General features: G+C 44.7%; 1 protein-coding gene across 6 annotated transcripts in view; it reads left to right on the plus strand.

Moving 5' to 3' along the window:
* The window catches only part of ASXL2 (ASXL transcriptional regulator 2), a 133,498-nt gene that overhangs the window by 89,675 nt on the left and 21,899 nt on the right, over positions 1-21,924 (plus strand). For 3 of the 6 annotated variants that reach the window (XM_055809517.1, XM_055809518.1, XM_055809520.1), the window contains 4 exons: positions 3,323-3,438; positions 10,273-10,399; positions 17,936-18,076; positions 19,531-19,694. In XM_055809517.1, the coding sequence (XP_055665492.1) occupies positions 3,323-3,438; positions 10,273-10,399; positions 17,936-18,076; positions 19,531-19,694 (548 nt within the window). Of the gene's footprint in view, positions 1-384; positions 568-2,978; positions 3,243-3,322; positions 3,439-10,272; positions 10,400-17,935; positions 18,077-19,530; positions 19,695-21,924 lie in introns of those variants that run through there. The other 3 variants (XM_055809521.1, XM_055809522.1, XM_055809519.1) reach the window with 3 other exon arrangements.

The following is a 21,924-nucleotide window of genomic DNA, read 5'->3' on the forward strand; positions in this document are numbered from 1 at the left end:
AAAATACCATAATGCAGCTTTATTTGTATCAGCTCCAGGGCTAAGCTGTCTTCCCAGGTGTGGCATTTAGGCTGTGCTGCCAGTCCTGGTTTGAAAAGATTAGTTTTCTTTGTTCGAAGACAGCATAAAAGTTAAAATGTGAACAGAATGGGAGGCTGGAGAAAGAGTAGTCTGTATTTGGCTTGATGCTTCTATTTTCCGCAGAACTTGTAGTTTCAGCAGCAATAGGCTTCAAAAGCGGATGTGGTTTATGTTCCTGCTATTCAAATGTCTCAAAATCAGTAACAGTCAATCTGTTTCTGTGCCTGGGTTTCAAATGTTAAACCAAATTCACGTTTTCTTCGCGTTTCACAACTATGAGCAAGGAATAGTTTTACAAGGACGGGGACGCAGTGTTTGGCTGGTCGAGGGTTGTGTTTGCAGCGGCGGTGGACTGGGAACATAGCTGGTTAGTGTAAGCGTGAGGCCGACAGCTCTGCTGAGCACAGGTTTTCTGGGCGAGGACAGCAGCCCAGCAGCTGCGAGCACGGTACTTGCCCCACAGAAATGGGGTGCCCAGACACGAAGGTACTTCATTTCGTTTCGCATGCCTCGCGCATGGTCCTTCCTCCGAGAATAATACAAAATAGCTCAGTATCCCTGGACTTCTTTTCAGTGTTCTTAACCATTTTCTTTACTTTCCTGAACCCCGTTAAATTTTGTGGACCATGTGTGATCAGCACAACAGTATGCAAGACAATCAATGTGAATACCCTGTAAAAATTTTACATACTTCATTTTTCTGTCCTTACATGTAGCATCCTCTTGTTGGCCATTTTCATTCACCTGTCAGCTGTAATGGATTCCTTTGCTGAGATGACGCAGTTCATTTAGATCACTACAGGTCCTATGAATATCTTGGGGGTTTTCCTCCAAAAATTTACTTAGTCCTTTTTTTTTGGTGTTTTACTTTATATTTTTATTTACTTTATATTTGGTCTTTTGTTCTCTGGCTATATTTCTCGGAGTTTCCACACAATTCTGTCTGACCCTAACTAAACTAAATAGTTAATATTTTACTGTTCCCAGCTTTCCAGTCTATCACCAAGCACTAAACTGCTCCCTCCTTAGTACATGACCTTGCAGAATTTTTTGCAGATTTCTTCCCTGATTACCATTTGGTTCTGTTGTCTGCCTTCTGTCCCATCCAACATCAGGCTTGTGCCAATTCTTTGTTTTTTAGACAATAGCCAAATAATTTTTAGAAGCCTTTTGTTGAAAATCTCGAAGTGTGAGTGAACTCTTAGCAACAGACTTTCTTTTCTTCCAGTTCTCTTTATTGATGCGTTCAGAAAATTCCAATGAGTTGGAGAGATCGGCTTTTCTTCTCCAGGTGCTGATCAGGCTGTCGTCTTTTCCAGCATCATCTTACTCTTCTTGAACTGCTATTTTAACCAATTTGGAGACAAATGCAAGTTTACAAACATTCTTACTGCTATTTCAAAGTACAAATATAACCTTTACTTTCCAGGTCTTGGGGGATGGTTTGCCTTTTAAGGGGTAATTCTGCCTGCTGTGCCGACTGTCAGCTTTTATCATGTGGATGTATCATCTGGATATGGTAATCTTGTCAGTGACTTCTGAATTACTGGGTTCTTACCATAACTTTTTATTGTTGTTGTTTTTAATGACATTTCAGAGTCTGATATTACCTCATCTCAGTTGTGTATGCCTTCTTAAAAACTTGCTCTTTTTATTTAATGTCTGTGCCACATGTAAGAATTCTGCTTGTTGCAACTTGTTGTTAGCAATTCTATGTATGTTATTGAAATGTTGCTTTCTGATGCTTACGGTCACTGCATTATTTTTGGGAGCTTCCCTTATCTCTGTGGAATCAGAACAGGATCATGCTGTGGCTGTTGTTAATGAGGAGCTGCTGGCATGATCTCTTAACTCCTTTCTCTTGCAGACAGGTACTGGCTTAGCATTGTGTATTCTAGAACTAATTGCTTCAGGAAGCAATAATCTAAGTATTTTATGTGTAAATCTGTTTATTATTCTTTACACTAGAGGTCATGCCCCACCCCGCCACAAGCAAACATTCTTCGACTCTTTGTTTCCTTGATCTTAGAGCAGGCGTTCTCTACGCGAATTCCTGTGCAGATATATAGATACACAGACTGTGGATTTGCTAATTTATGTTTTCTGTTTAACTGGCTGCCTCCACAGCCAGTCTCACAGATTACCTTTAAAGTTCACTGCAGGTGCAGCTGTACCTCGTTGATGTTCTTGGCTATGCATATGTAATGTTTGCTTTGTTATGGCCATCGTGCAGTGTAAGGCATTCTAATTAATGTCATCTCTGTTTTTTTTTGTTGTTGTTGTACTATTTCAGTCTCAGCAACTAAACAGCTTTAACTAGCCCTAGTGTGCTGATTACCTGGCTTTTTACGTAGGTACATGCAGTGGGTTAAACTGGGCCACTGGCCAGTATAGTATGTGTTTGCCAAGACAACAGAGGCAAAACGGTGATTATGAGAGACCGGGACCGAGTGATTTCTCTGGCTGGACATGTACCCATCGCCCTGCTGCCGAGTATTTTGAGTATCCTGTGCCAAATGGGTATATCCAAGCTACATGACCAGCTGTTATTTAATTCCTGTCCCTGGTTTGCTGGTTGTAAACGAGACCGTTTAAAAGTCTAAATCACCTGAAACTAAAACCCTTGCTTTAGGGCTCCATATGGCTAGGACTAGATTTCCTTAAGTGTCTAGGCTCATCCACTGAGAATATATGTTTAACTGGGATATCCTGCATATTCCCATATTTCTTTTTAAAACGGAGCAAGTGATAGTCAAGTTCCACTTCCTTTACCTGTAATTTATCTTCCACTCTTGTGTGGGATTCAGATTTAATCTGACCAGTAACTGTTATCAGTTAGGTGTCTGACCACAGGTCATTCCACATGAAGACAGCCATTGCCTGTGTTTGTGTTTCAGCTGGATTTGAATTGGCTAAACCGTGTAAACCTGAAGCTTTTTCCCAAGCTGCAGTGTTGTTTGGCAGCATCTATTTACAAGATGAATAAAAAAAGAGATGGACAAGAGAGGAAGAAACTGCAGTTGGTCATAGGAATTGCTGTTGGCTTTCAGAGGAAAACAGCTGCCTTTGTGGTGGGGAGAAAGTAGAAATGATTGTTCATGCAAGAAGTAACATTTGCTAGAGGTGCAATTGTTACGAGCCTCATGGGGTGATCTGAAATGGTAAGGACTGGTTAACATGCTGCAGGCAAATGTATAAAGGTCAGATTATGTATACTTTTTTCTTTTTTTTTTTCTTGTAGTATCATCTAGACTGTCACAGACATCCTCTCCTCAGTCAAGCTGCCCATCACCTTCCATCCAGACAGGCAAAGTCATCTCCTCATCCCAGAAGCACAGCAAGAAGGCACTCAAACAGGTAAGTAGCCTAGTCTGGAACAGAGTTGAGGGACCACTGCAATAAATTTATTTCTCTGGCAAATCATTTTTCTCAGTGAAACAGCAGTCTGCAGGGAGGTAATTCAGGACTTCCTGGATGTCTCATAGTAAACAAGGTTTGGCTAAAAGATCCTTCTGTCTTAAAGGTGATTCAAAATATTGTGCTGTTTAGTTATTTTGCTTTTTCCCTACATAAGCATCTGGACTTTTTAAAAATTATTTTAGAGAATGGGTGGAAAGCAACAGCATCTTTTACTCAGCCTTTTGATGAGTGCACTTAGCTTTCTACAGTCTTAGTAAATGGAAGGTGTTTTGGGGAAAAGAATTAAATCCACTGACTTCTTCCCCGAGTTAGCAGCATACTTTCCCTTCCAAGGAATTCTCTGTGTGCAGTGTGTATGTATATGTGGAGGGAAGAAGAGCACGCTGACTTTGTGTTGCACCTCCACCGGGTGTTAAAAGAGAAAGAGGAGGACTGATTATTTTCCATGCTTGGGGAATGACTGTTGAGTAGACAGTGTTAATTGTGTGCACACAGGATGGAATGGGTGAGTGTACTTCAAATGATTTGTTTCTCCTAATGAAAAATGCAAGATAAATTAGGCCCCTGCACATCTTATTTGCAGGTGTTTCCCCAACTGCATTGTTTAATTTTCCATGAAACTCAGAAAGGAAATGCTTTATCAGGGTTAGATTTACTCCTTAGTAAAGTAAAAATCTGTAAGGAGTTATGAATCAAGTTGCAGAGGAGGTGCTAGTCCAGGGATTATGGAAGCTTGTCACACACAGATGAAATCACAATGTGTTCCAGATACGATGTACCTTTTCCAGCCCAGCCTGTTTTCCTGACTTTTTCCAGCTGAGAAGCAACACTCAGGATGGCATTCAGCTACCAGAGATGCTTGTGGCCTTGGGAAAAGGATCTGCAGTGAGAGAGAAGGACCTAATTAGGGCATATTGCTGAGGAGAATATTACAGGAGAAGATAAGGCAGCTGTATAAACTGGAGCTTTGTTTCCAGCAGGAGAGAGCTCAGCTGATGTCAAAATGAGATGCCAGCTTCAGGGAATCTTCTCTTTTCTTTCTTTTCCCACTTGGCTGTTTCTTGACAGAAGCATCAGTGTTAGTATGATGTTGCTTGCTGCTAGCTGCCATAAAGAAGTGAGATTGTGTTGTGACTTTAAGCAGATTTTCTTCTGAAGTTGAGAGTCAAGCTTCCACTTTCATTTGAATCCTCAGAAAATTGCTTCTCGCTAATTCAGCAAGATATTAATTATACTCTTTGCTTTTCCCTTCTCATCCCTCTTTAAGCCTGGCTGGCAATCATTTCTCACCAACATCCGCAAAGGCTTTTCTCTTTTAAGAGAGTGATCAAACAGGCTCAGGCCTTGTTACAAACAGTTCTTTCCCCTCTCATGCTCAGCAGCTCCCTCTTCATTTTCTCTGGTCTGTAGGTTCCTGTTTCACAGAATCTCAGGTTGGAAGGGACCTCTGGGCAAACCCACACACCATTTCCAAACCCATGCTCCATCTGCTTCTCTCTTCCTAGCCTCTGTCCTTACATGCCTAATAATTTTCTGCTTTTCATGTCAGAATTCCCCATGTTCTTGCTCCCACAGACTTTCCCTCGCCATTTTTATTCATTCCCCTCTTTCTCTCTTCCAGTGCAACGTTCTTATCCTGAGATGTCTACTTCCTAAGTATCCTTATTGCAGCATTGTCTCTGAATGTAATGAAATACGTCAGAGCCAACGAGATCCAAAATTTAGACAGTGTTCTCAGTGTCACTGTTAATCTCATTCATTTTGGGGGAAAAATATCAGGAACCCTGAAAGAGAAATGGGGAACCACATGGAGGCCTTGATGTCTGCATAGCATACCTGTTTGTACTTCACAGTTCTGCAGCTGTCTGCAGGGCAAAAAGCTGTCTCTGGTGGTCATCATCTTCCACCACAACAGCTCTTCTCCCTGAACTCAATTCTTATGTCCCGGAGTAGGCCATCAAATTGTAGCATAGTGAATTGCTTGCCTTCTAGCTGCATAGGAAAAAAAGCCGTTGCCGAAGAACACCATTACCGTTCAATTGTTCTAACTTACCTTACTTAAGTTTGCTCTAGCTTTAGATCAAACTAAGACCATGGCGTGCCTAATCCTTTGCTTAATTTTAGTTCCAGTGGAATTCTGCTGGTTTGACCCAATATCGCATCTTCCACCTCTTCCTAAACATGGTTGCCACTGTGGTCAGGAAAAGTTATAGAAAGTAGATAAAATGAGCTAATACAGATAGGAAGGAGACAGCAGTGGTTTAGAGTAGTAGGAAAAACATAAGCTACTGAGTGAAATGGGAATTGAAGAAAGCTTTCATATTTTTATATCTGTGACAGATTATTTGCTAGTGTGCACTGGAGAAGAAAGCTGGTTGGATTCATCCCTCTCGTCTTAAGTGCTCAGTAATTGTTGTATTACTGGAGGGAAGAGAGAGCAGACTTCTAAGTAAGAACTTTTAATCCTGAAACACCATGGTGCCACTATGCTGACAATAAGTATCGGGTTCTTTAAGAAATAAGGATCAGGATTTAGTTCATAAACACATCAGAGTTAAAACTGTAAAGTCCAGCTGAATAATACGGTGTACACTGGTGTGCCATCACTACACAGTACAGTAAGCAAGCAGATGGCCGCATTCCTCACCACTGTTGGGAAAAATCCTGGGTTAGAGGATTGGCAGAGGCATGTCAGTGCTCATCCTGCCATAAAGATAAAACAATGATGGGCAGAAACCCCCTTTGTTACAGTGAGTGTCTGCTGATACAAAACCCTACCACATTTAATTTATAATCCAAATCCAGAAAAATGAGCAGTTTCTCACCTGTCGATGGAAAATGCAGGTACTACTCTAATACGTTCCTCTGATCCTCTCCAATCCACTGACCTTGTCTCATCCTTACTTAGCTTGAGTGGTCATCCCAATGCCATCAGAATTCACAGAAACCCAGACTGGTGGGGATTGGAAGGAGCCTTAAGAATCCCCCTGGTCCAACCTGCCTGCTCAAGCAGGGTCACTCAGAGCCAGTTGTCCATGGCTGTGTCCAGACAGCTTCTGAATACCTCTGAGGAGGGAGGCTCCACAACTTCTCTGGGCAATCTGTGCCAGCACTTGGTCACCCTCACAGTAAAAAAAGTGATTCTTGTATTCAGATGGAATTTCTGATCCTGTGCCCGTCGCCTCCGGTCCTGGCACTGGGCACCGCTGGCAGAGCTGCCTGCGTCCCCTCGGCACCCTCCCGCAGGTGTTTATGGACACGGATCCAACCCCCTGAGCCTGCCCTGCGCCAGGCTGAGCAGTCCCAGCTCCCGCAGCCTTGCCCCAGAGCAGAGGGGCTCCAGTCCCACAGCATCTTGGTGGCCCCTCGCTGGACCCTCTCCAGCCTGGCCGTGCCCCTCTCGGGCTGGGGAGCCCAGCACTGAGCCAGCGCTCCTGGGGTGGCCTCTCCAGGGCTGGGCAGAGGGGAAGGATCCCTTCCCTTGATCCATATCTCATCATGGTGTTTTAATATTAGAAATTACACCGTCTCCTTCTGATGAGGTTTATACCGTTGGCTTCCATCTTTATCCATTACACTTTTATCTGTTCCATGCAGATGGCCAGGGACTGGTTTGGGCTGCACTTAACAAAAGCTGTCCTTTTATGTGAAGGGAGCTGTACAATACAGCTTTTCTTTTCCCCACTAGGTGCATCCCCGTGGGTTTTTAACATCGGTATTGGACTGTAGGCAGGTGCAGAGCAAGAAGGTGGGTGCTTAGGAGCAGCTCCTGCTGCTGTCCCTGTTGTCACCCACGGTGGAGCTGACAGGGAGGAGCACAGCTGGGGACATAAGGTCTTCGTTTTAATTGCGGTTAAAGGAAGTGCTGATGAGCCTGAATGGTGCCATTTTGATTTATGCCCTTTTTCAGCTCTGTAGAACTAAGTGGTGGTTTCCGCCCTCAGCGGCGGGGTTTGCCTCAGAGCGGCCCGCTGTGCAAATGGGCTGAGGGACATCTGCCCTCCATGGAGGGTGGCACAGCCAGGACAAGGGACAGCTTCAAGGCCAACAGAAGGCCAACACTGAGCCCCTGGGCACAGAGGGGGAATCTGGGGGGTGCTGGGGGGGCTGCTGCCTTCCTGGCTCTGGGGAGACGCTCCGCTGCTTCCAGAGTCTTCCGCAGCTGTGTGGAGCCTGGAAGCTGCCACCTGATTGGTGGGTGTGGAGAAGTTAGAGCTTTCCTGATCAGCTGGTACCTGATAGAGGTGGCCTGACAGTGTGGGGCTTTGCATGGCTGGAGCTGCTGGAGCGGGGACCTCCATGGGGTGTTAGGGGGGAGCGGGGTCTGATGTTGAGAGGGCTGGAGCAGCTCTGCTGTGGGGACAGGCTGGGAGAGCTGGGGTGGCTCAGCCTGGGGAGGAGAAGGCTGCGGGGAGACCTTAGAGCACCTGCCAGTGCCTAAAGGGGCTGGCAAGAAAGCTGGGGAGGGGCTTTGGGCAAGGGCAGGTGGCGATGGCACACGGGGGAATGGCTTTACATGAGAGAGGGGAGATGGAGATGAGAGATGAGGCAGAAATTCTTCCCTGTGAGGGCGGCGAGGCGCTGGCCCAGGCTGCCCAGAGCAGCTGTGGGTGCCCCATCCCTGGCAGGGCTCAAGGCCAGGCTGGACGGGGCTGGGGGCAGCCTGGGCTGGGGGGGAGGTGGCCCTGCCCGTGGCAGGGTGGTGGTGGGACTAGATGGTCCTCAAGGTTCATTCTCACCCAAACCATTCTGTGATTGTGTATGGCGTTACAGGTGGCCTGGTGCTGTTATAGGGGAGCTGAGGGATGCTGGGCCTGGTATAGGGTGTTATGGGGAGCTCTGCCTGGTGTGGGGTGTTACAGAGAGTTGGGCCTGGTTTACAGTGAGGAACAGCGGGCATAAGTTTAAAAGTATAAGGAAGAACAGGACATAAGGAGAAGCTTTATGCCCATGAGGGCAGCCCTGCAGTGGAGCAGGGGCCTGGAGAGGTTTCATCATCTCCATCCTTGGGCGTTTCCAAGACTGGCCAGAGCCCTGAGTAACCTGGTGGAGTTTGGACTGGAGGAGGAGGTTGGACTGGAGACCTCCTGAGGTCCCTTTCAGCCTGAGTTATTCTATGATTATGACAGGACTCAATATAAATTTAGATTTATTCAAGAAACCTCAAAACATTTATAACCAAGAACGTAAGTGCAAAGCTGACACAGTATTTAAAAAGAGATATCTAATGAATAATTTTTCCTCCTCTTCCCACACATGCCTCAGCCACCGTTGGCGTGGGCACTTCGGGCGCTGCATGACCAAGAACTGAGGTGACACAATGAACAAAAGGAGAATTATTTTACTTAAGCTGAGATAAATGCAGCAATAAATGACGTACAGAATAGCAGATGAATTGAATATACGAAACCTTAAATATTTGAAGTGATTCGCATAATGGCAGTACAGCATTTGCACAGCCTCCTGAACATACTAGTAGTCTTCGCAGTCTAGTGCTTTCTTGATATTCACTGTTGCCTGTGGTTTATCTTCAAAGAAGAATTTGTAAAAGCTTTCTTGAACTTGTTTATAGATTTGTTACTTGTATGAATGCCAGGTCTCTCTTTCTAGATCTCTTTTTTTTAAAAGCCTTTGACCTCAATAATAAGAGGTTAATTGCATATTGCAGAGGTTACTTCTTCCTACTGATATTCAATTTTCCTGTTTCAGTTTGCTGAATTTTTTTTTAACCTGTGGTAGAAATGGATGGCTAAATAAGAACTATTTCATAAATCAGAAAATAGGGTTCTAACGTGTCTGTTCATTATCCGTATCCTCTTGTCAGTCTTCCTCATTTGTGTCTTTACAAACTGAAAGTCAGTCTCTCGGCTGTTTTCCTCCTGTAGCAGATTCTGCAGGTTCCTGCCTACTTTTAGTCTCTCGCCTAGTTCTAGGTACAGTATTGTTGTTGCTGTTATGTAAGGTGTTAATGGTCCCACTCATTTGTATATATGCAACACAGATTTCCTGTTACTACTTAGTATGAGATTCCGTGGTATACTTGATATGTTGAAATTTATTCTGCTGTTAAATTTATTTGGGTTTGGCTTTCATTTTTTGAAAACAGACACTTTGGTTTGGGTAAATGCTGCAGTTTCACCAAATGCCTTCTTACTTCCGTGTCTTAGTCATTTGTGCCTTTTAGACTGTATCGTGGTACCTTAGCAGTCTTTTCGGAAACAAAGAATTATATTTTCTTCCCTTTAGTGTCTTAATCTTTGTTACTGTCCTATTACAGAAGTCTTGCCTAATGGGTAGTGTCTCTGTTGAAGGTTTTCAGTAAGTTACTATTTGCTTCTCCAGGAGACAGAAATGAATTACATGATGGTACTTTTACTTTGAAGTTATTTGTATAATTACTTCTTGAACCAGCTCCAGATTTGGAATCCTTTCTCTTTGCATTCTCTAGAGCGTTGGGGTTTTTTGGGTTTTTTTTTTTCATGAAACAACACAACTTAAAATGTTCTGCATCCATTAACATTTTGCTTTAGATGCAAAGGTAGAAAATCTGTCTATTTGTAGTAGTGTATTTAAATAGACAGTATCATATTTAAATAGACAGTGTCAGTGTCCCACGCAAACTGAGTGTGTTTTGGAAGTTGTTTTGAACTTTTGACATAGTTAGAATCAGCTATCAGTTGCTGTAAAAAAAGCAGTTTGTACTGTGTACTAATGATTTATAAGAACATTTTAAATTTCTTTTTGGTCCTGTTCTTCTGTCCTCTTCCCCAGGCCTTGAAACAGCAGCAGCAAAAGCAACAGCAGCAGCAATGCAGAGCAGGCATGCCTGTGTCGTCTAATCAGCACGTCCTTCTGAAGGCCGTCAAGGCAGCCAGTGACTCCACACCTGCAAAGTCTGGTACGTGGCAGTGACACTATGTGTTCTTTTACTGTTGTCTCTCTTCAACTTGCCTTTTGTTGTTCTTAGGGGATGAGAAGAAAGTGTTCTTTTCAAATGGCGTTCTTTCTGTTTCTGAAATAGTCGAGCTTCTCTTTTCCTGGCTTTGATTTTTATTAGGAATGCATTCAGTTAAGAATAGATCTTGAATAGATCTTATTATGCCATTGTGTGATTAAATAGCTGCTTTCTGTGATGTCTTCCCCTGTAGTTGCCTGTACGCTGTGGTCAGGTGCTTCTCATGGCTAAGCAAACAAGATGGTGTTTCTTTTAGTATTTATTTTTTTTCTGAAGTAGCTTCTTATTCTGTAGTGTGGCTTTCATGTCTTGTTCTAAAGAATGTATGTTCTGATCTGAAAGATCCCCGAGAGAGTTGCAGCACTTACGCTGCATTAGAAATTAATGAGGTCACTGCTCTTCTCTTGCTCATTCAACAGCGCGTTAGCACCTTTACCAGCAGCAGCGTTTCACTAGCTACCATAAATTCCTGGTAGTTACTTCTAGCTAGTTTTCTTTAAATCCTTTTCAGTGTAACTGATTTCCATTATAAGCTCCTGGTTCAGGTAAGCGTGGCTCAAGTTGGTTTCTTTTAGATGCAGAAAATGCCTCTGTGTTTGTATAGACTGATTTTCCTGTTGTACAGGTAAATGACTTTGCAGACTAACGCAGTTATTTTATGAATCCACAATTTGTCAAGTCATCTGTAAGCATTACAAGTAGTGGCTCTCTACCATCCTACCATCACTAAAACATCCATTTGCTTTTTTGGTATTTATAGACCCACTGGTCTGATGTCTGCCATGAAATCAAAAACATTTGGCCTGGTGACCTGGGCCCTGCACTGCTGATAGCACCTGCATTGAGGAGTGTGTAAAAGCAGGGTAGGCATGTAGTAGTGTGCGGGATCCTCCAAAGCAGGAGGAGTTGTCTTTGTATTTCTTGGACTGGGTGGGATTTTCTTCAGTGGATTTACCTAACCTGGTGGATGGGAAAGTTGACTTTGTAAATGCCTTGTGGCAAACACCATGCTGTAGAAACTACTCATTTTGGGGCTTTTTTGAGCCAGGCTCCGTATACCTTTACTTGATGTCTCCTAATTATCAAACAGGCAGTGAACAACTGTTGTTTATTCAACAGTGTTTCCACTCATGACTTCTGTAGGCATCTCTTTTTCAATCTGAGGAGAAATCTACTATTATTTTCTCATTCCTCTTATGGAAAGCTATGTGCTTTTTGCAATAGAGAATGAAAACTGTACACAGTATGCAGGGTGCAAGATGCATTTTGAATTTGTATAGTAACATTTTTTCATTCTATATTTTGTTCATCTTTTCTTAACAACTCCTAGCATTCAGTTTGCTTTTTTTGACCCCTGCCAAAAGTAGGCATTTCCCTAGAACTTTTCAGTCTGGGACTCTTTCCTGAGTTGTGATTATCTATTTTAGGGCCTAACAGTACGTCTGTAAGGTTAAGGGAGCTGTTCTTTTTGTATATCACTTTATATTTCTGTACAGTGAATCACACCTGTTCTTTTATCACTCGGCCATTCATTGGCATGAAGTCCTGCAGGTGTAATGGAGCGGGGTGTTGGGACCTGAGAAGCAAACAGAATTTAGGTACACAGGGTTAGTATACGTGGCATAGCAGTGAGAGAGGCAGGAGCAGGATCAGCAGTGTGTGTACAAAAGGAAGAGGGCTGGCTTTTTCAGGGTGAGATCTCTTCCAAAAACCAACGATCTCCTCCTCTGCTTCACAGCCCTGCTGATTCTGATCCTGCTTCACAGTCTTCTGCAACACGTGCACAGTCCCTGTCTAAGCCCTGTGTACTTCTGAAGTCCCTGGCCTTATACCCCATCTGTTACACTAATTATCATGGGTAAAATGCTGTGCTGCTTGTCAAACTCAGGCACTTCTATGAGACAGAAACTCCCTCCCCCTCAATAATTACCCTTTTTTTCCATCCTTCACCCTTGATTTACTTTACTGGCCCTGATTTATCTCGGAAAGATGGTGATCATGAAAATGTTACTATTGAGGAAGATGCAGCAAGAATGCTCGCTGTGGAAGACTTCTGTCAGGTGTTCTTTCACAGATGGAGTTGCTGAGACTGGCAGTCAAGGCCTGGGGAAGAGGAGAGAACACAACCAAAAAGAAATTAAAAAAAGGAGAGGAAATAATCAGATCACAACAAAACTACATCTCCAATCCCAAATCCTAAGCTATTTTTCTTCTTAAAAATGATTTTTTGGTAAAGCGTGATAACACAGGTAGTACCAACCTGTTACCTTACAGAAAGAAGAGGTTCCTTCATTATTCTTATTCCAGTCCCAAAAATTCCTCTTCCAAACGGTCAGTCCTTCAGCCAACAAGCCTGTGCTTAGAACAAGAAACAACTGCGTGTGGGGAGAGAGAGAAGCTGCATCTCTGCTACCAAGTCAGTCATTGCCAAAGTACTGGGCACAAGAACTGGCACTCAGTCAATCCATTCTGCTAAATTCCCTGACGCAGCTTTGACTCGGGACAAGCCAGCAGTCTCCTAGGCAATCCTTGGCACAGCTCAGTGTGCAGCACAGGCCAGACGTCATTCCCTGCAGGCAGTTTAATTTGTGGTCAGCCCTGCTGCGGGGAGACGGGAAGCATAAGGATGTGAACAAAGCTAGTTTGTGCCAGTTGTTCTCTGGGCCAGGGGAATGCCCAGTGTCACTGTTCCGTTTACTGGTATAGAAGTAGCCAGAGAGGATTATACAACAGCAATAAGACAATATTAGCGTGAAAAACATTTTGCTTTTGCATATTCCTGGTGTAATTACATGAATGTTTAGCTGAAATTCACTGGTCAGGTTAAGAAATCTCATAAAGCCTTCAGAAAACAGGCCTAGGAGCACCCTTGAGAGCACATTTAGTCCGCATCCTTTCTGCAGGGCAGGATCTATGATGCAATCCTGACAGATGTTTTCTTCAGTCTGTTCCGAGAGATGCGCTGACGCAAAGGCCAGAAACTTCCAGCAAGTCTTGCCCTTCCTGCTTTAACTTTACCCATAAAATGTTTTTCTTAGCCTCTGATCAGAATCTTTTTTTTGCTTCCTTGGGTTTGAACCCAAGATTTCCTGTCCTATCCACTATGGACACAGTGCAGGTTGTTTGATTGCTTCCCCCTACTGTCTTTTACATAACAACTGGAGATGTTTCCTCATCTTGTGCCGAGTTTCTTTAGTATCAAATTCTTTCTGTGTTTTAGTTTGTTTGTTTATTCTCCCTTTCAAAGTAGTGCTGAACAAATCCAAACCAAAACTAGACCAGTCTGTCCTGGCTTGCTGGTTATGTACTGCTGGAATGTTTCTTGTAACATCTGTTCAGCCATATGCAAGGTTGCGGCTATGCGCCATATATCCGACTGAAAGGAACAGGCTTATTTATCAGCTGTACTTCATGCATCATTTAATAGCAGAGTAAGTACTTAACAGTTGATGAGGTTGCCTGTTGTTCCCAGGCAGCTCTGTAGTTCACACCCTTTCAAAAAGGTTAAGGAGAAAAAGGTTAATACCATCTTCCTTGTTAGAAATGCAGTCCTGAACTGGCACTTGTGCCCTTTACACCTAGACTGGTGTGGTCTGAGAAGGAAGCTAAAATTAATCCAGTATAACATTACATATTTCCCATGATGGTATTAAGAAAATGCAGTGCTGGGTGTATGAAGTTTTTAGATAAAATTATGGTTTAAAAGACTTTTTTTAATTTCTCTGCTAACTGGGATTAAACCTGAATGATTCATTAGCGCAGCAGGCAGATACCGTTCTGCGAGAACCTCATCTCCTGAGCTTCTTGCCCCAGGAGGAACTGCATCTTCACTTGGGGAAGTAGGAACAGGGGAGACATAAGAGGGACTGAAACAGGTAGGATATTTTGTAAGATTGTTAGCTAACATAGAGTCATTATTAAAATAGACTAATGGAGTAAGTAATCCACACTCATGTCACTTAGACTACTTAAACTATTGTTTGATGTCTTTATTTTTTGTGATTCTAATGAGGCTTTTGCCTTTCCTGAGTGTGGCCAGGATACTGCTGCTGGAGGCCTGCTGTCTGGTCCTTCCCAGGCACTGCATGTCAGGCCCCTGGGCCAGGTGGTCACAGCATATCGGTTTCTCTCCTTATTTCGGTTTCACACTTCCTAAACTATTGCCACATCCACTTCAATCACGGGTAAACTACTTACTTCCAGCATCTCTATTAAGTTTTTGTTACTGGTTGGTGTTTTTCACTTTCCTGTATTTTGCTGCTATGTTGCAGTTGCAAAGTATTGTACGTTCTGCTTGTCAACTTATCCAGCATTTCTAGTACTGCTCTGCAAATATGTTAGAATCATAGGATCATTCATGTTGGTAGGGACCTCGGGAGGTCTCCAGTCCAACTTCCTGCTCAGATCAGGGGCAGCTCAGCCTCCACCAGGTTGCTCAGGGCTCTGGCCAGTCCTGGAAATCCCCAAGGATGGAGATGACGCAGCCTCTCTGGGCTCCTGCTCTCTGGTGGGGAGAAATTTTTTTCCTTATGTCCTGGCTGAGTCTTGCCTGTGTTCTCTCATCCTCCTGCCATGCACCACGGTGACAGGCCTGGCTCCATCTTCCCGCTGGCTTCCCTGACTACCAGGTCTTCCTCAACCTTTGTTCTTCTCCATCCTGAAGAAGCCCCAGTCCCTCAGTCTCTCCTCACAGGGCAAGTGCTGCTGTCCCCTGAGCATCTTGGCGGCCCTCAGCTGAGCTCGCTCCTGGCTTTTTCCTTGCATTAGAGGCCCTGGGACAGGACGCAGAATCAAGGTGTGGTCTAACAAGCGCTGAGCAGAGCGGGGCAGTCGCTTCCCTCGATCTGCTGGCTGTGGTCCTGTAGCCCAGGATGTTGTTGGCCTTTGGTGTCAGGGCACAAGTTCAGCTTATGTCTGCCCAGGACCCCCGGGTCCTTTCCAGCAGAACTGCCCCCAGCCTGTATCACTGCTAGTGGCTCTTCCTGCCTGGGGCAGGACTTAGCGTCTGTCCTTGTAAGGTACCTGCTGGCCCCTTCCTCTAGCCTGGCTCAGCTCTGCCCTTGAGTGTGTTGACTGGTCCTTGCAAATTTGGAGTTAACCTGCAAACTTGAGCAAGTGCTCTGTTGCCTCCCCCAAATAAAAATGGGAACCAGGACCGGTGCCCTGAGGCACTAATTTGTTGCCAGCCTCCAGGCATGGTGTGAGCATGGCTGGCTGAGCCTGGCCACCTCACCTGCTGCTTACCTCTCTGGTTGTCCACCCATCCAGCCCCTAATGTCCCAGCTCATGTACAGTATTGTGGAACATGATGTCAAGTGCCTTGCCTGAAGTCAAGGTAAATGGCATCCAAGTCTCTTCCCTTGTCCACAAATCTAGTAATTTGATTGCAGATATCATTTAGGCTGGTGACTTACCGTGATTTGCCCACAGTAAGTCCATTTATCCGTGGTAACTCCAGTCATGATTATCACAGAATGGTTTGGGTGGGAGGGCACCTTATGACCTAAAAGAGCATTCAGTTCCCACCACCCCGCCACAGGCAGGGCCCCCTCCCCCCAGCTCAGGCTGCCCCCAGCCCCGTCCAGCCTGGCCTTGAGCACTGCCAGGGATGGGGCACCCACAGCTGCTCTGGGCAGCCTGGGCCAGCGCCTCACCGCCCTCACAGGGAAGAATTTCTGCCTCATCTCTCATCTCCATCTCCCCTCTCGCATGTAAAGCCATTCCCCCGTGTGCCATCGCCACCTGCCCTTGCCCAAAGCCCCTCCCCAGCTTTCATGCCGGCCCCTTTAGGCACTGGCAGGTGCTCTAAGGTCTCCCCGCAGCCTTCTCCTCCCCAGGCTGAGCCACCCCAGCTCTCCCAGCTTGCCTTAGGAGAGGTGCTCCCAGCCCTCTGATCATCTTACCATCATTATGTCCTTTGTGTGCCCAGAAATGTGCTCCAAGAGGGGTCACTCCATGATTTTCTCAGGGAGAAAAGTGAGGCTAACCATTCTGTCTGTTTTCACATTGTCTATTTGGCCCTTTTTGAAGGTGAGTGCAACGTTTTCCTTTCTTAGTTGTGAGGAATCTCCCATGATCTTCATTTCTTTTCAATGACAGTAGAGAGAGGCCTTCTAAGGACACTGGTGGGCTCCCCCAGGTCCCTTGGGTTCAACTCATGTTGTCCCACAGACTTGTATGGGTAGAGGCAACCTTCTGACTCATCTTTCTTGCCTGTCTTTCCTGAAGAGTTTGTATCTATCCATGCCAGCATCAAGCCATGTGAGCTTTCCTGCCTTAAAGATTGTGAGGGACAGAAAGAAGTTCAGGATTGAACTCATTTCCATGTGGTCTCAGGAAAGCCGTATTCCTCAGGTTATGCTATGACCTTACTCGACCGTTTTAGGGTAGGAACTGTGTGTGCTCATGCAGCCCCCCATTGGACTGTAAATTGATTACTGTAGAAGTCTTTGAATGCTATGGCAATATGAGTGGCTTTGTTTTCTCATCATACTTCATGAAGTTCTTTTTTTCCCTCCTATCCATGTGGTAGTACTTAGGAATAGTTCACAGCCAGGACAGTGGGATATATTGAGGCAGAGAGAAGGAGAAAGAGGGGCACATGGGAAGCAAAGCTAGCAGACTGGGTGAAGGACTTGATTAATGCAAGTCATTAATCAGAGCCAGTGTTCAGTTTTTTACTTGATCATGTGTGTTGTGGAGTTTCTCTTTCGAGGTATGGGACTTAACTAATTTTCCAAACTTGAGTGAGTTTCTGTTATTACGCATAAACCTAAAGAGAGCGGAGGGAAGACCATCTTGTGTTCTGAGTTCATCTCACTTAAGAGGAGGGAAAGGAAGGCAGTGAGAATCTAGGGAAGAAGCTCTTCCCCACCAGCAGAAAAAATACTGCTATACAAAAGAGAATGTGGGTGGCAGTGATTTGTTAGAAGACATCATAGTGGTGAAATCTGTCTAGTGTGGCAAAGTAGTGACTTTGGAGGAGGACATGAAAATATCTCTTGAGTATTTGAAAGAGGAGGAGGAATTACTGAGGGTGGTCTAAAAGAACAAAAGCCACAATAGTAGTTTAAAATTCAGAAAGTACACGTAAGTATGAAGAGATTTTTCCCCACAGTGAACTCAAACAGAAACTAAATCTTGCTGGAAGGAAGTCTTAACAAAATCATTAGTGGATTGGATGTAGACAAGAAATAAGGTGGGACTAAGTGGGAGTCAGACTCAAACCACAAATGCAACAGCTGTCCATCCTTTTATTTTGCAATAGTCTGGATAGCTACAAAGGGGTCTTCTACTTCCAGCCTGTTGGGAACTAAGTGCTACAACAACAAAGGAATACAAGTATCCTACAGGTACTGGTCCCAGAGCTTCTAGAATTAGGGTGTGCATGTTAAAGAATCCTTATTTCAGTCCAAACAGATGTCTCATGTAATATGCCTTTGTACATTCCCGTTTTAAATGTTTCAATTTCTTGTGCAGCTTGGGAAGGAAAGCAGTCAGATGGACAGTCAAGCAGCCCTCAGAACTCCACCTCCAGTTCCTCTTCCTCCGTTAAGCTCGATAACTCCTTGCCAGGGTTGGGGAAGAAACCATTCCAGAGATCTGACAGGCTCCATGCAAGTAAGACATTTATTTTTCTGCTTACAGAGATGTGGTTGCTCTGATGACAGAACATAAAGCCTAAATAGCAAAACTGAGTTAAATGTTTAATTAGTTCCATTGCTAAAGTGACTTCTGGACAATTCTGGAAGGTACTGCTGGTATACTGTATAGATTAGGATAAACAATTCAAACCTTACATATTGCAAATAAGCCTTCTCTCATTTCTCACCATCAGGGGTTTCTACCTGGGAATTTGCAACTTGTTGTTTGAGAAGTAAAAAAGGACTTGCTTATTTAGCAGGCTCTTTAATGTACTTAAGACACTTAGATAACATTAAAAAGAAGAAAGAAGTTCCTTCCCAGGTCTTTATATTTCAGACCCCACTGTTATTTGGCTTCCTTTCCATTCATTGAAGTTAGGTCTTTCTCAACCCTCCTGTCCCTTTGGGGGTTTCTTTGCATATCCCAACAATGCAATTGACTTTAGTGAACTTAAGGATATTCTGAGGCCTCAATCTGTGCTAATCATCCTAGATTTTCTTTATCATTGATGAAAACAGATGCTTTTCATGGCATGTTTCATTTGTCCCCTGTAATGAGGAAATTCTGCGACTTAAGTGTATCATAAGCCTGCAGAGCCGTTTTCTGAATGACTTCTAATAGAGCAAACTTCTCCTAACGAAACAAGCCTCCATGGCATTTATTTTGTTAGGTACTGTTACCTTAAAAATTAATTGCTGCCATCTCTGAAGTCAGGGGGAGCTGTGTCTGCTTTAATATTAACCATTTTGCTAATAATGCCCTTTTAATCTAAGCTTCAAAACACATGGTGTTTTGCCAGTAGTAGACAGTGGATGCATCCAAAGGAAATAAGAGTACACAGTACATATGCTTTCTTTGTTACGCTTCTCTGAATTTGAAGCACATATGTGAGGCTGACTGTAGCAGAAAGGTTAATGCTGGACTTGCTGGCTTTCAAACATGGAAAAGGAAAGGGAACAGTTACTCAGTGTTACTGCTTTGTCTAGTGTTGTGGTTTCTACCAAGCACAATAAGCTGATTAATTTTTCTGAAATGCTTTTGCTGAGACCAAAGTAGGAAAGTCCAAGAAGAAATCCTGAGGAGCAAACTGACCTTAACTAGAGTCTTAAAATAGAAAATGGATGTGGCTAAAAGCAGTTCTAGAAACGCCTCTGAAAAAGACTCCTTGCCAGTCCCCAGATAGGAAGGATTCCTACAAAAGCTAGGTGAGCTGACGCAGGCTACAATGTATTAGGTCTGGAAATTTGCTGTGCTGGAAAGGACCTCCCACATTTTGTCTATAACTGTATGTGCAAAGGTACAATGTATATTTTGAGTCAAGGTGTGGAATGGATTACTAAGGTGGCATTTTGAAAATCTCAGGTACAGTGAACTCCACAGGAGCCTTTAATCCTCTCTTAGGTAAGATGTATGTCTCTGGTTCATTGCAGGGCAGCTGAAGAGAACAAAGTGTGCCGAAATTGATGTGGAAACTCCTGACTCCATCCTCGTGAACACAAACCTGCGGGCACTGATCAACAAGCACACGTTCTCTGTTCTGCCTACAGAATGCCAGCAGCGCCTGCTGCTGCTGCTGCCAGAGGTGGACAGGCAGGTACGTCATGGTTGCTGTTGTGGAGAGAAGCTAGGCTCTTAGGTGTCAGTAGGGAGTGTCTCTAGAAGTAATTCAGACTAGATGTCCAAATACTGTGTTTATGTCTAATGGGGTAGACTTTTTCCTCTATGCACAGTGCAAAAAATTGGAAAATTCTTCAGTGATTCATTTGGGTATTTGTTGCTACCAGAAAAAAAAAGAATTCAGGTTTGATAAACCAGTGGCTTCATTCTGTTTAATCCATTCCATATTCCCAGCTGCAGTGAGAACAATGTTTGTTACGCTGAGCTTGAGGGCCAGGAGTGATGGGAATACAGCAGCTTCAGCAGCTTCCTCTCTCCTGTGCTCTCCCAGACTCTTCAGTACAGGATTAACCCTGCAGCCTTTTTAGACTGGTGCCTTCCCACAGAATACCTAAATGGATGCTGCCCTGTAGTTCCAGCCTTTTCCGTTTCTCATGACCTTGTGTCACTGCTGTCAAATTCTGAATTTGGTAAAGTGAAAACCGAATGAGTTTTCTGATGCATATTCATTGCAGAATAGAATTGATCTGCTTCAGAGAGCTTGTGTCCTGCCCTGAAACACACATTGGATAAAAGAGAAGGGAGTTTATTTTTGTGGATTGTCTGTCCAAGATCTCTTTGTGTGCAAAGAGAGAAATTTGGAAAAGCAGAAAAGTACGCAGTGGGGAGGAATGGTTCAATTGCTCTGGGACTGGCACAGAAAAAGCGGTGAAGGTTTTCACTGAGCTCTTCATTAAACAGTTGGTGATAACTGGAACGATTACCATGAGTGACAAGAGGGTAAGAACTCAGTCTTCAGTATTGAAAGAACAGCTAATAGAATGTTTGGATGACAGTTGCTTCAACTCGGCTGGATCTGATGAACCCCTCCGAAGGGGTACATAAAAGAACTGCCTGAAGCAATTTCAGCATTATAGCAGTTTTCTTCAGCAGCTCATGGAAGGCAGGGATGATACTAAGAGATGAGAAAAGAACAAATGTCGCACTTGCATGTAAAAGGAGGAAAAAACAAATGAGTTGAGGAAGTGAAGTTCAATCTGTTTATGCTCAATACTGGAAAAGTCGTAGATAGAAAAAGGTTGTTTCCTTCCTTTGGTTTAGTATCTTTACCAATGGTCTGAATGAGGGGATCGAGTGCACCCTGAGTAAGTTTGTGGACCACGCTAAGTTGGGCGGGAGTGTTTATCTGCTGGAGGGCAGGAGGCTCTGCCAAGGAATCTGGGCAGGCTGGATCGACGGGTGAAGGCCAGCTGTATGAGATTCAACACGGCTCAGTGCTGGGTCCTGCACGTGGGTCACAACAGCCCCACGCAACGTTACTGGCTTGGCGCAGAGCGGCTGGGAAGCTGCCTGGTGGGAAAGGGTCTGGGGGGGCTGGCTGACAGCCGGCTGAATGTGAGCCAGCAGTGTGCCCAGGTGGCCGAGAAGGCCCAACAGCATCCTGGCTTTGTCAGAAATAGTGTGGCCAGCAGGACCAGTGCCCTGTACGTGGCACTGGTGAGGCCACTCCTTGAATCCCGGGGTCAGTTTCAGGCCCCTCACTCCAAGAGGGACCTTGAGGTACCAGAGCGTGTCCAGAGCTGAGCAGGGGGCTGGGGCACCAGTCTGATGGGGGGGCTGGGGGGTCAGCCTGGAGAGGAGGGGGCTCGGGGGGGACCCGATCGCTCCCTACAGCTGCCTGGGAGGGGGCTGCAGCCAGGGGGGTCGGTCTCTGCTCCCAGGTCACAAGCGACAGGACAAGGGGGAGCGGCCTCAGGTTGCACCAGGGCAGGTTTAGGTTGGAGACTGGGAAACATTTCTTCACCGAAAGGGTGTCCAGCACTGGGACAGGCTGCCCAGGGAGGGGGGTGGGCACCGTCCCTGGGGGTGTTTAAAAGATATGTAGACACAGCACTCAGGGACACAGTTTAGTGGTGGGCTTGGCAGTGCTGGGTTAACAGTTGGGCTTGATGATCTTAAAGGTCTTTTCCAACCTAAACGAGCCTATGATTCTATGATTTTACCTTATTCATATATTATGTTTGTCTTCAGCATTCCTACCCCAGCTGGCTGGGAGCTTCAGAGCAAAGTGGGATTCTGTGCTACGCTTCCACTTCAGCTGTAGGGGTGTTAATTCAGATGCCTTAGCATATGTGCCTAGAGCTGTTTTAAATGTTCTTTAGATATCAAAACTGACTTCAAGATACCACTCCAGATGGAAATCTTCT

The sequence above is a fragment of the Falco peregrinus genome, chromosome 7, assembly GCF_023634155.1.
Source record: "Falco peregrinus isolate bFalPer1 chromosome 7, bFalPer1.pri, whole genome shotgun sequence".
NCBI lineage: Eukaryota > Metazoa > Chordata > Aves > Falconiformes > Falconidae > Falco > Falco peregrinus.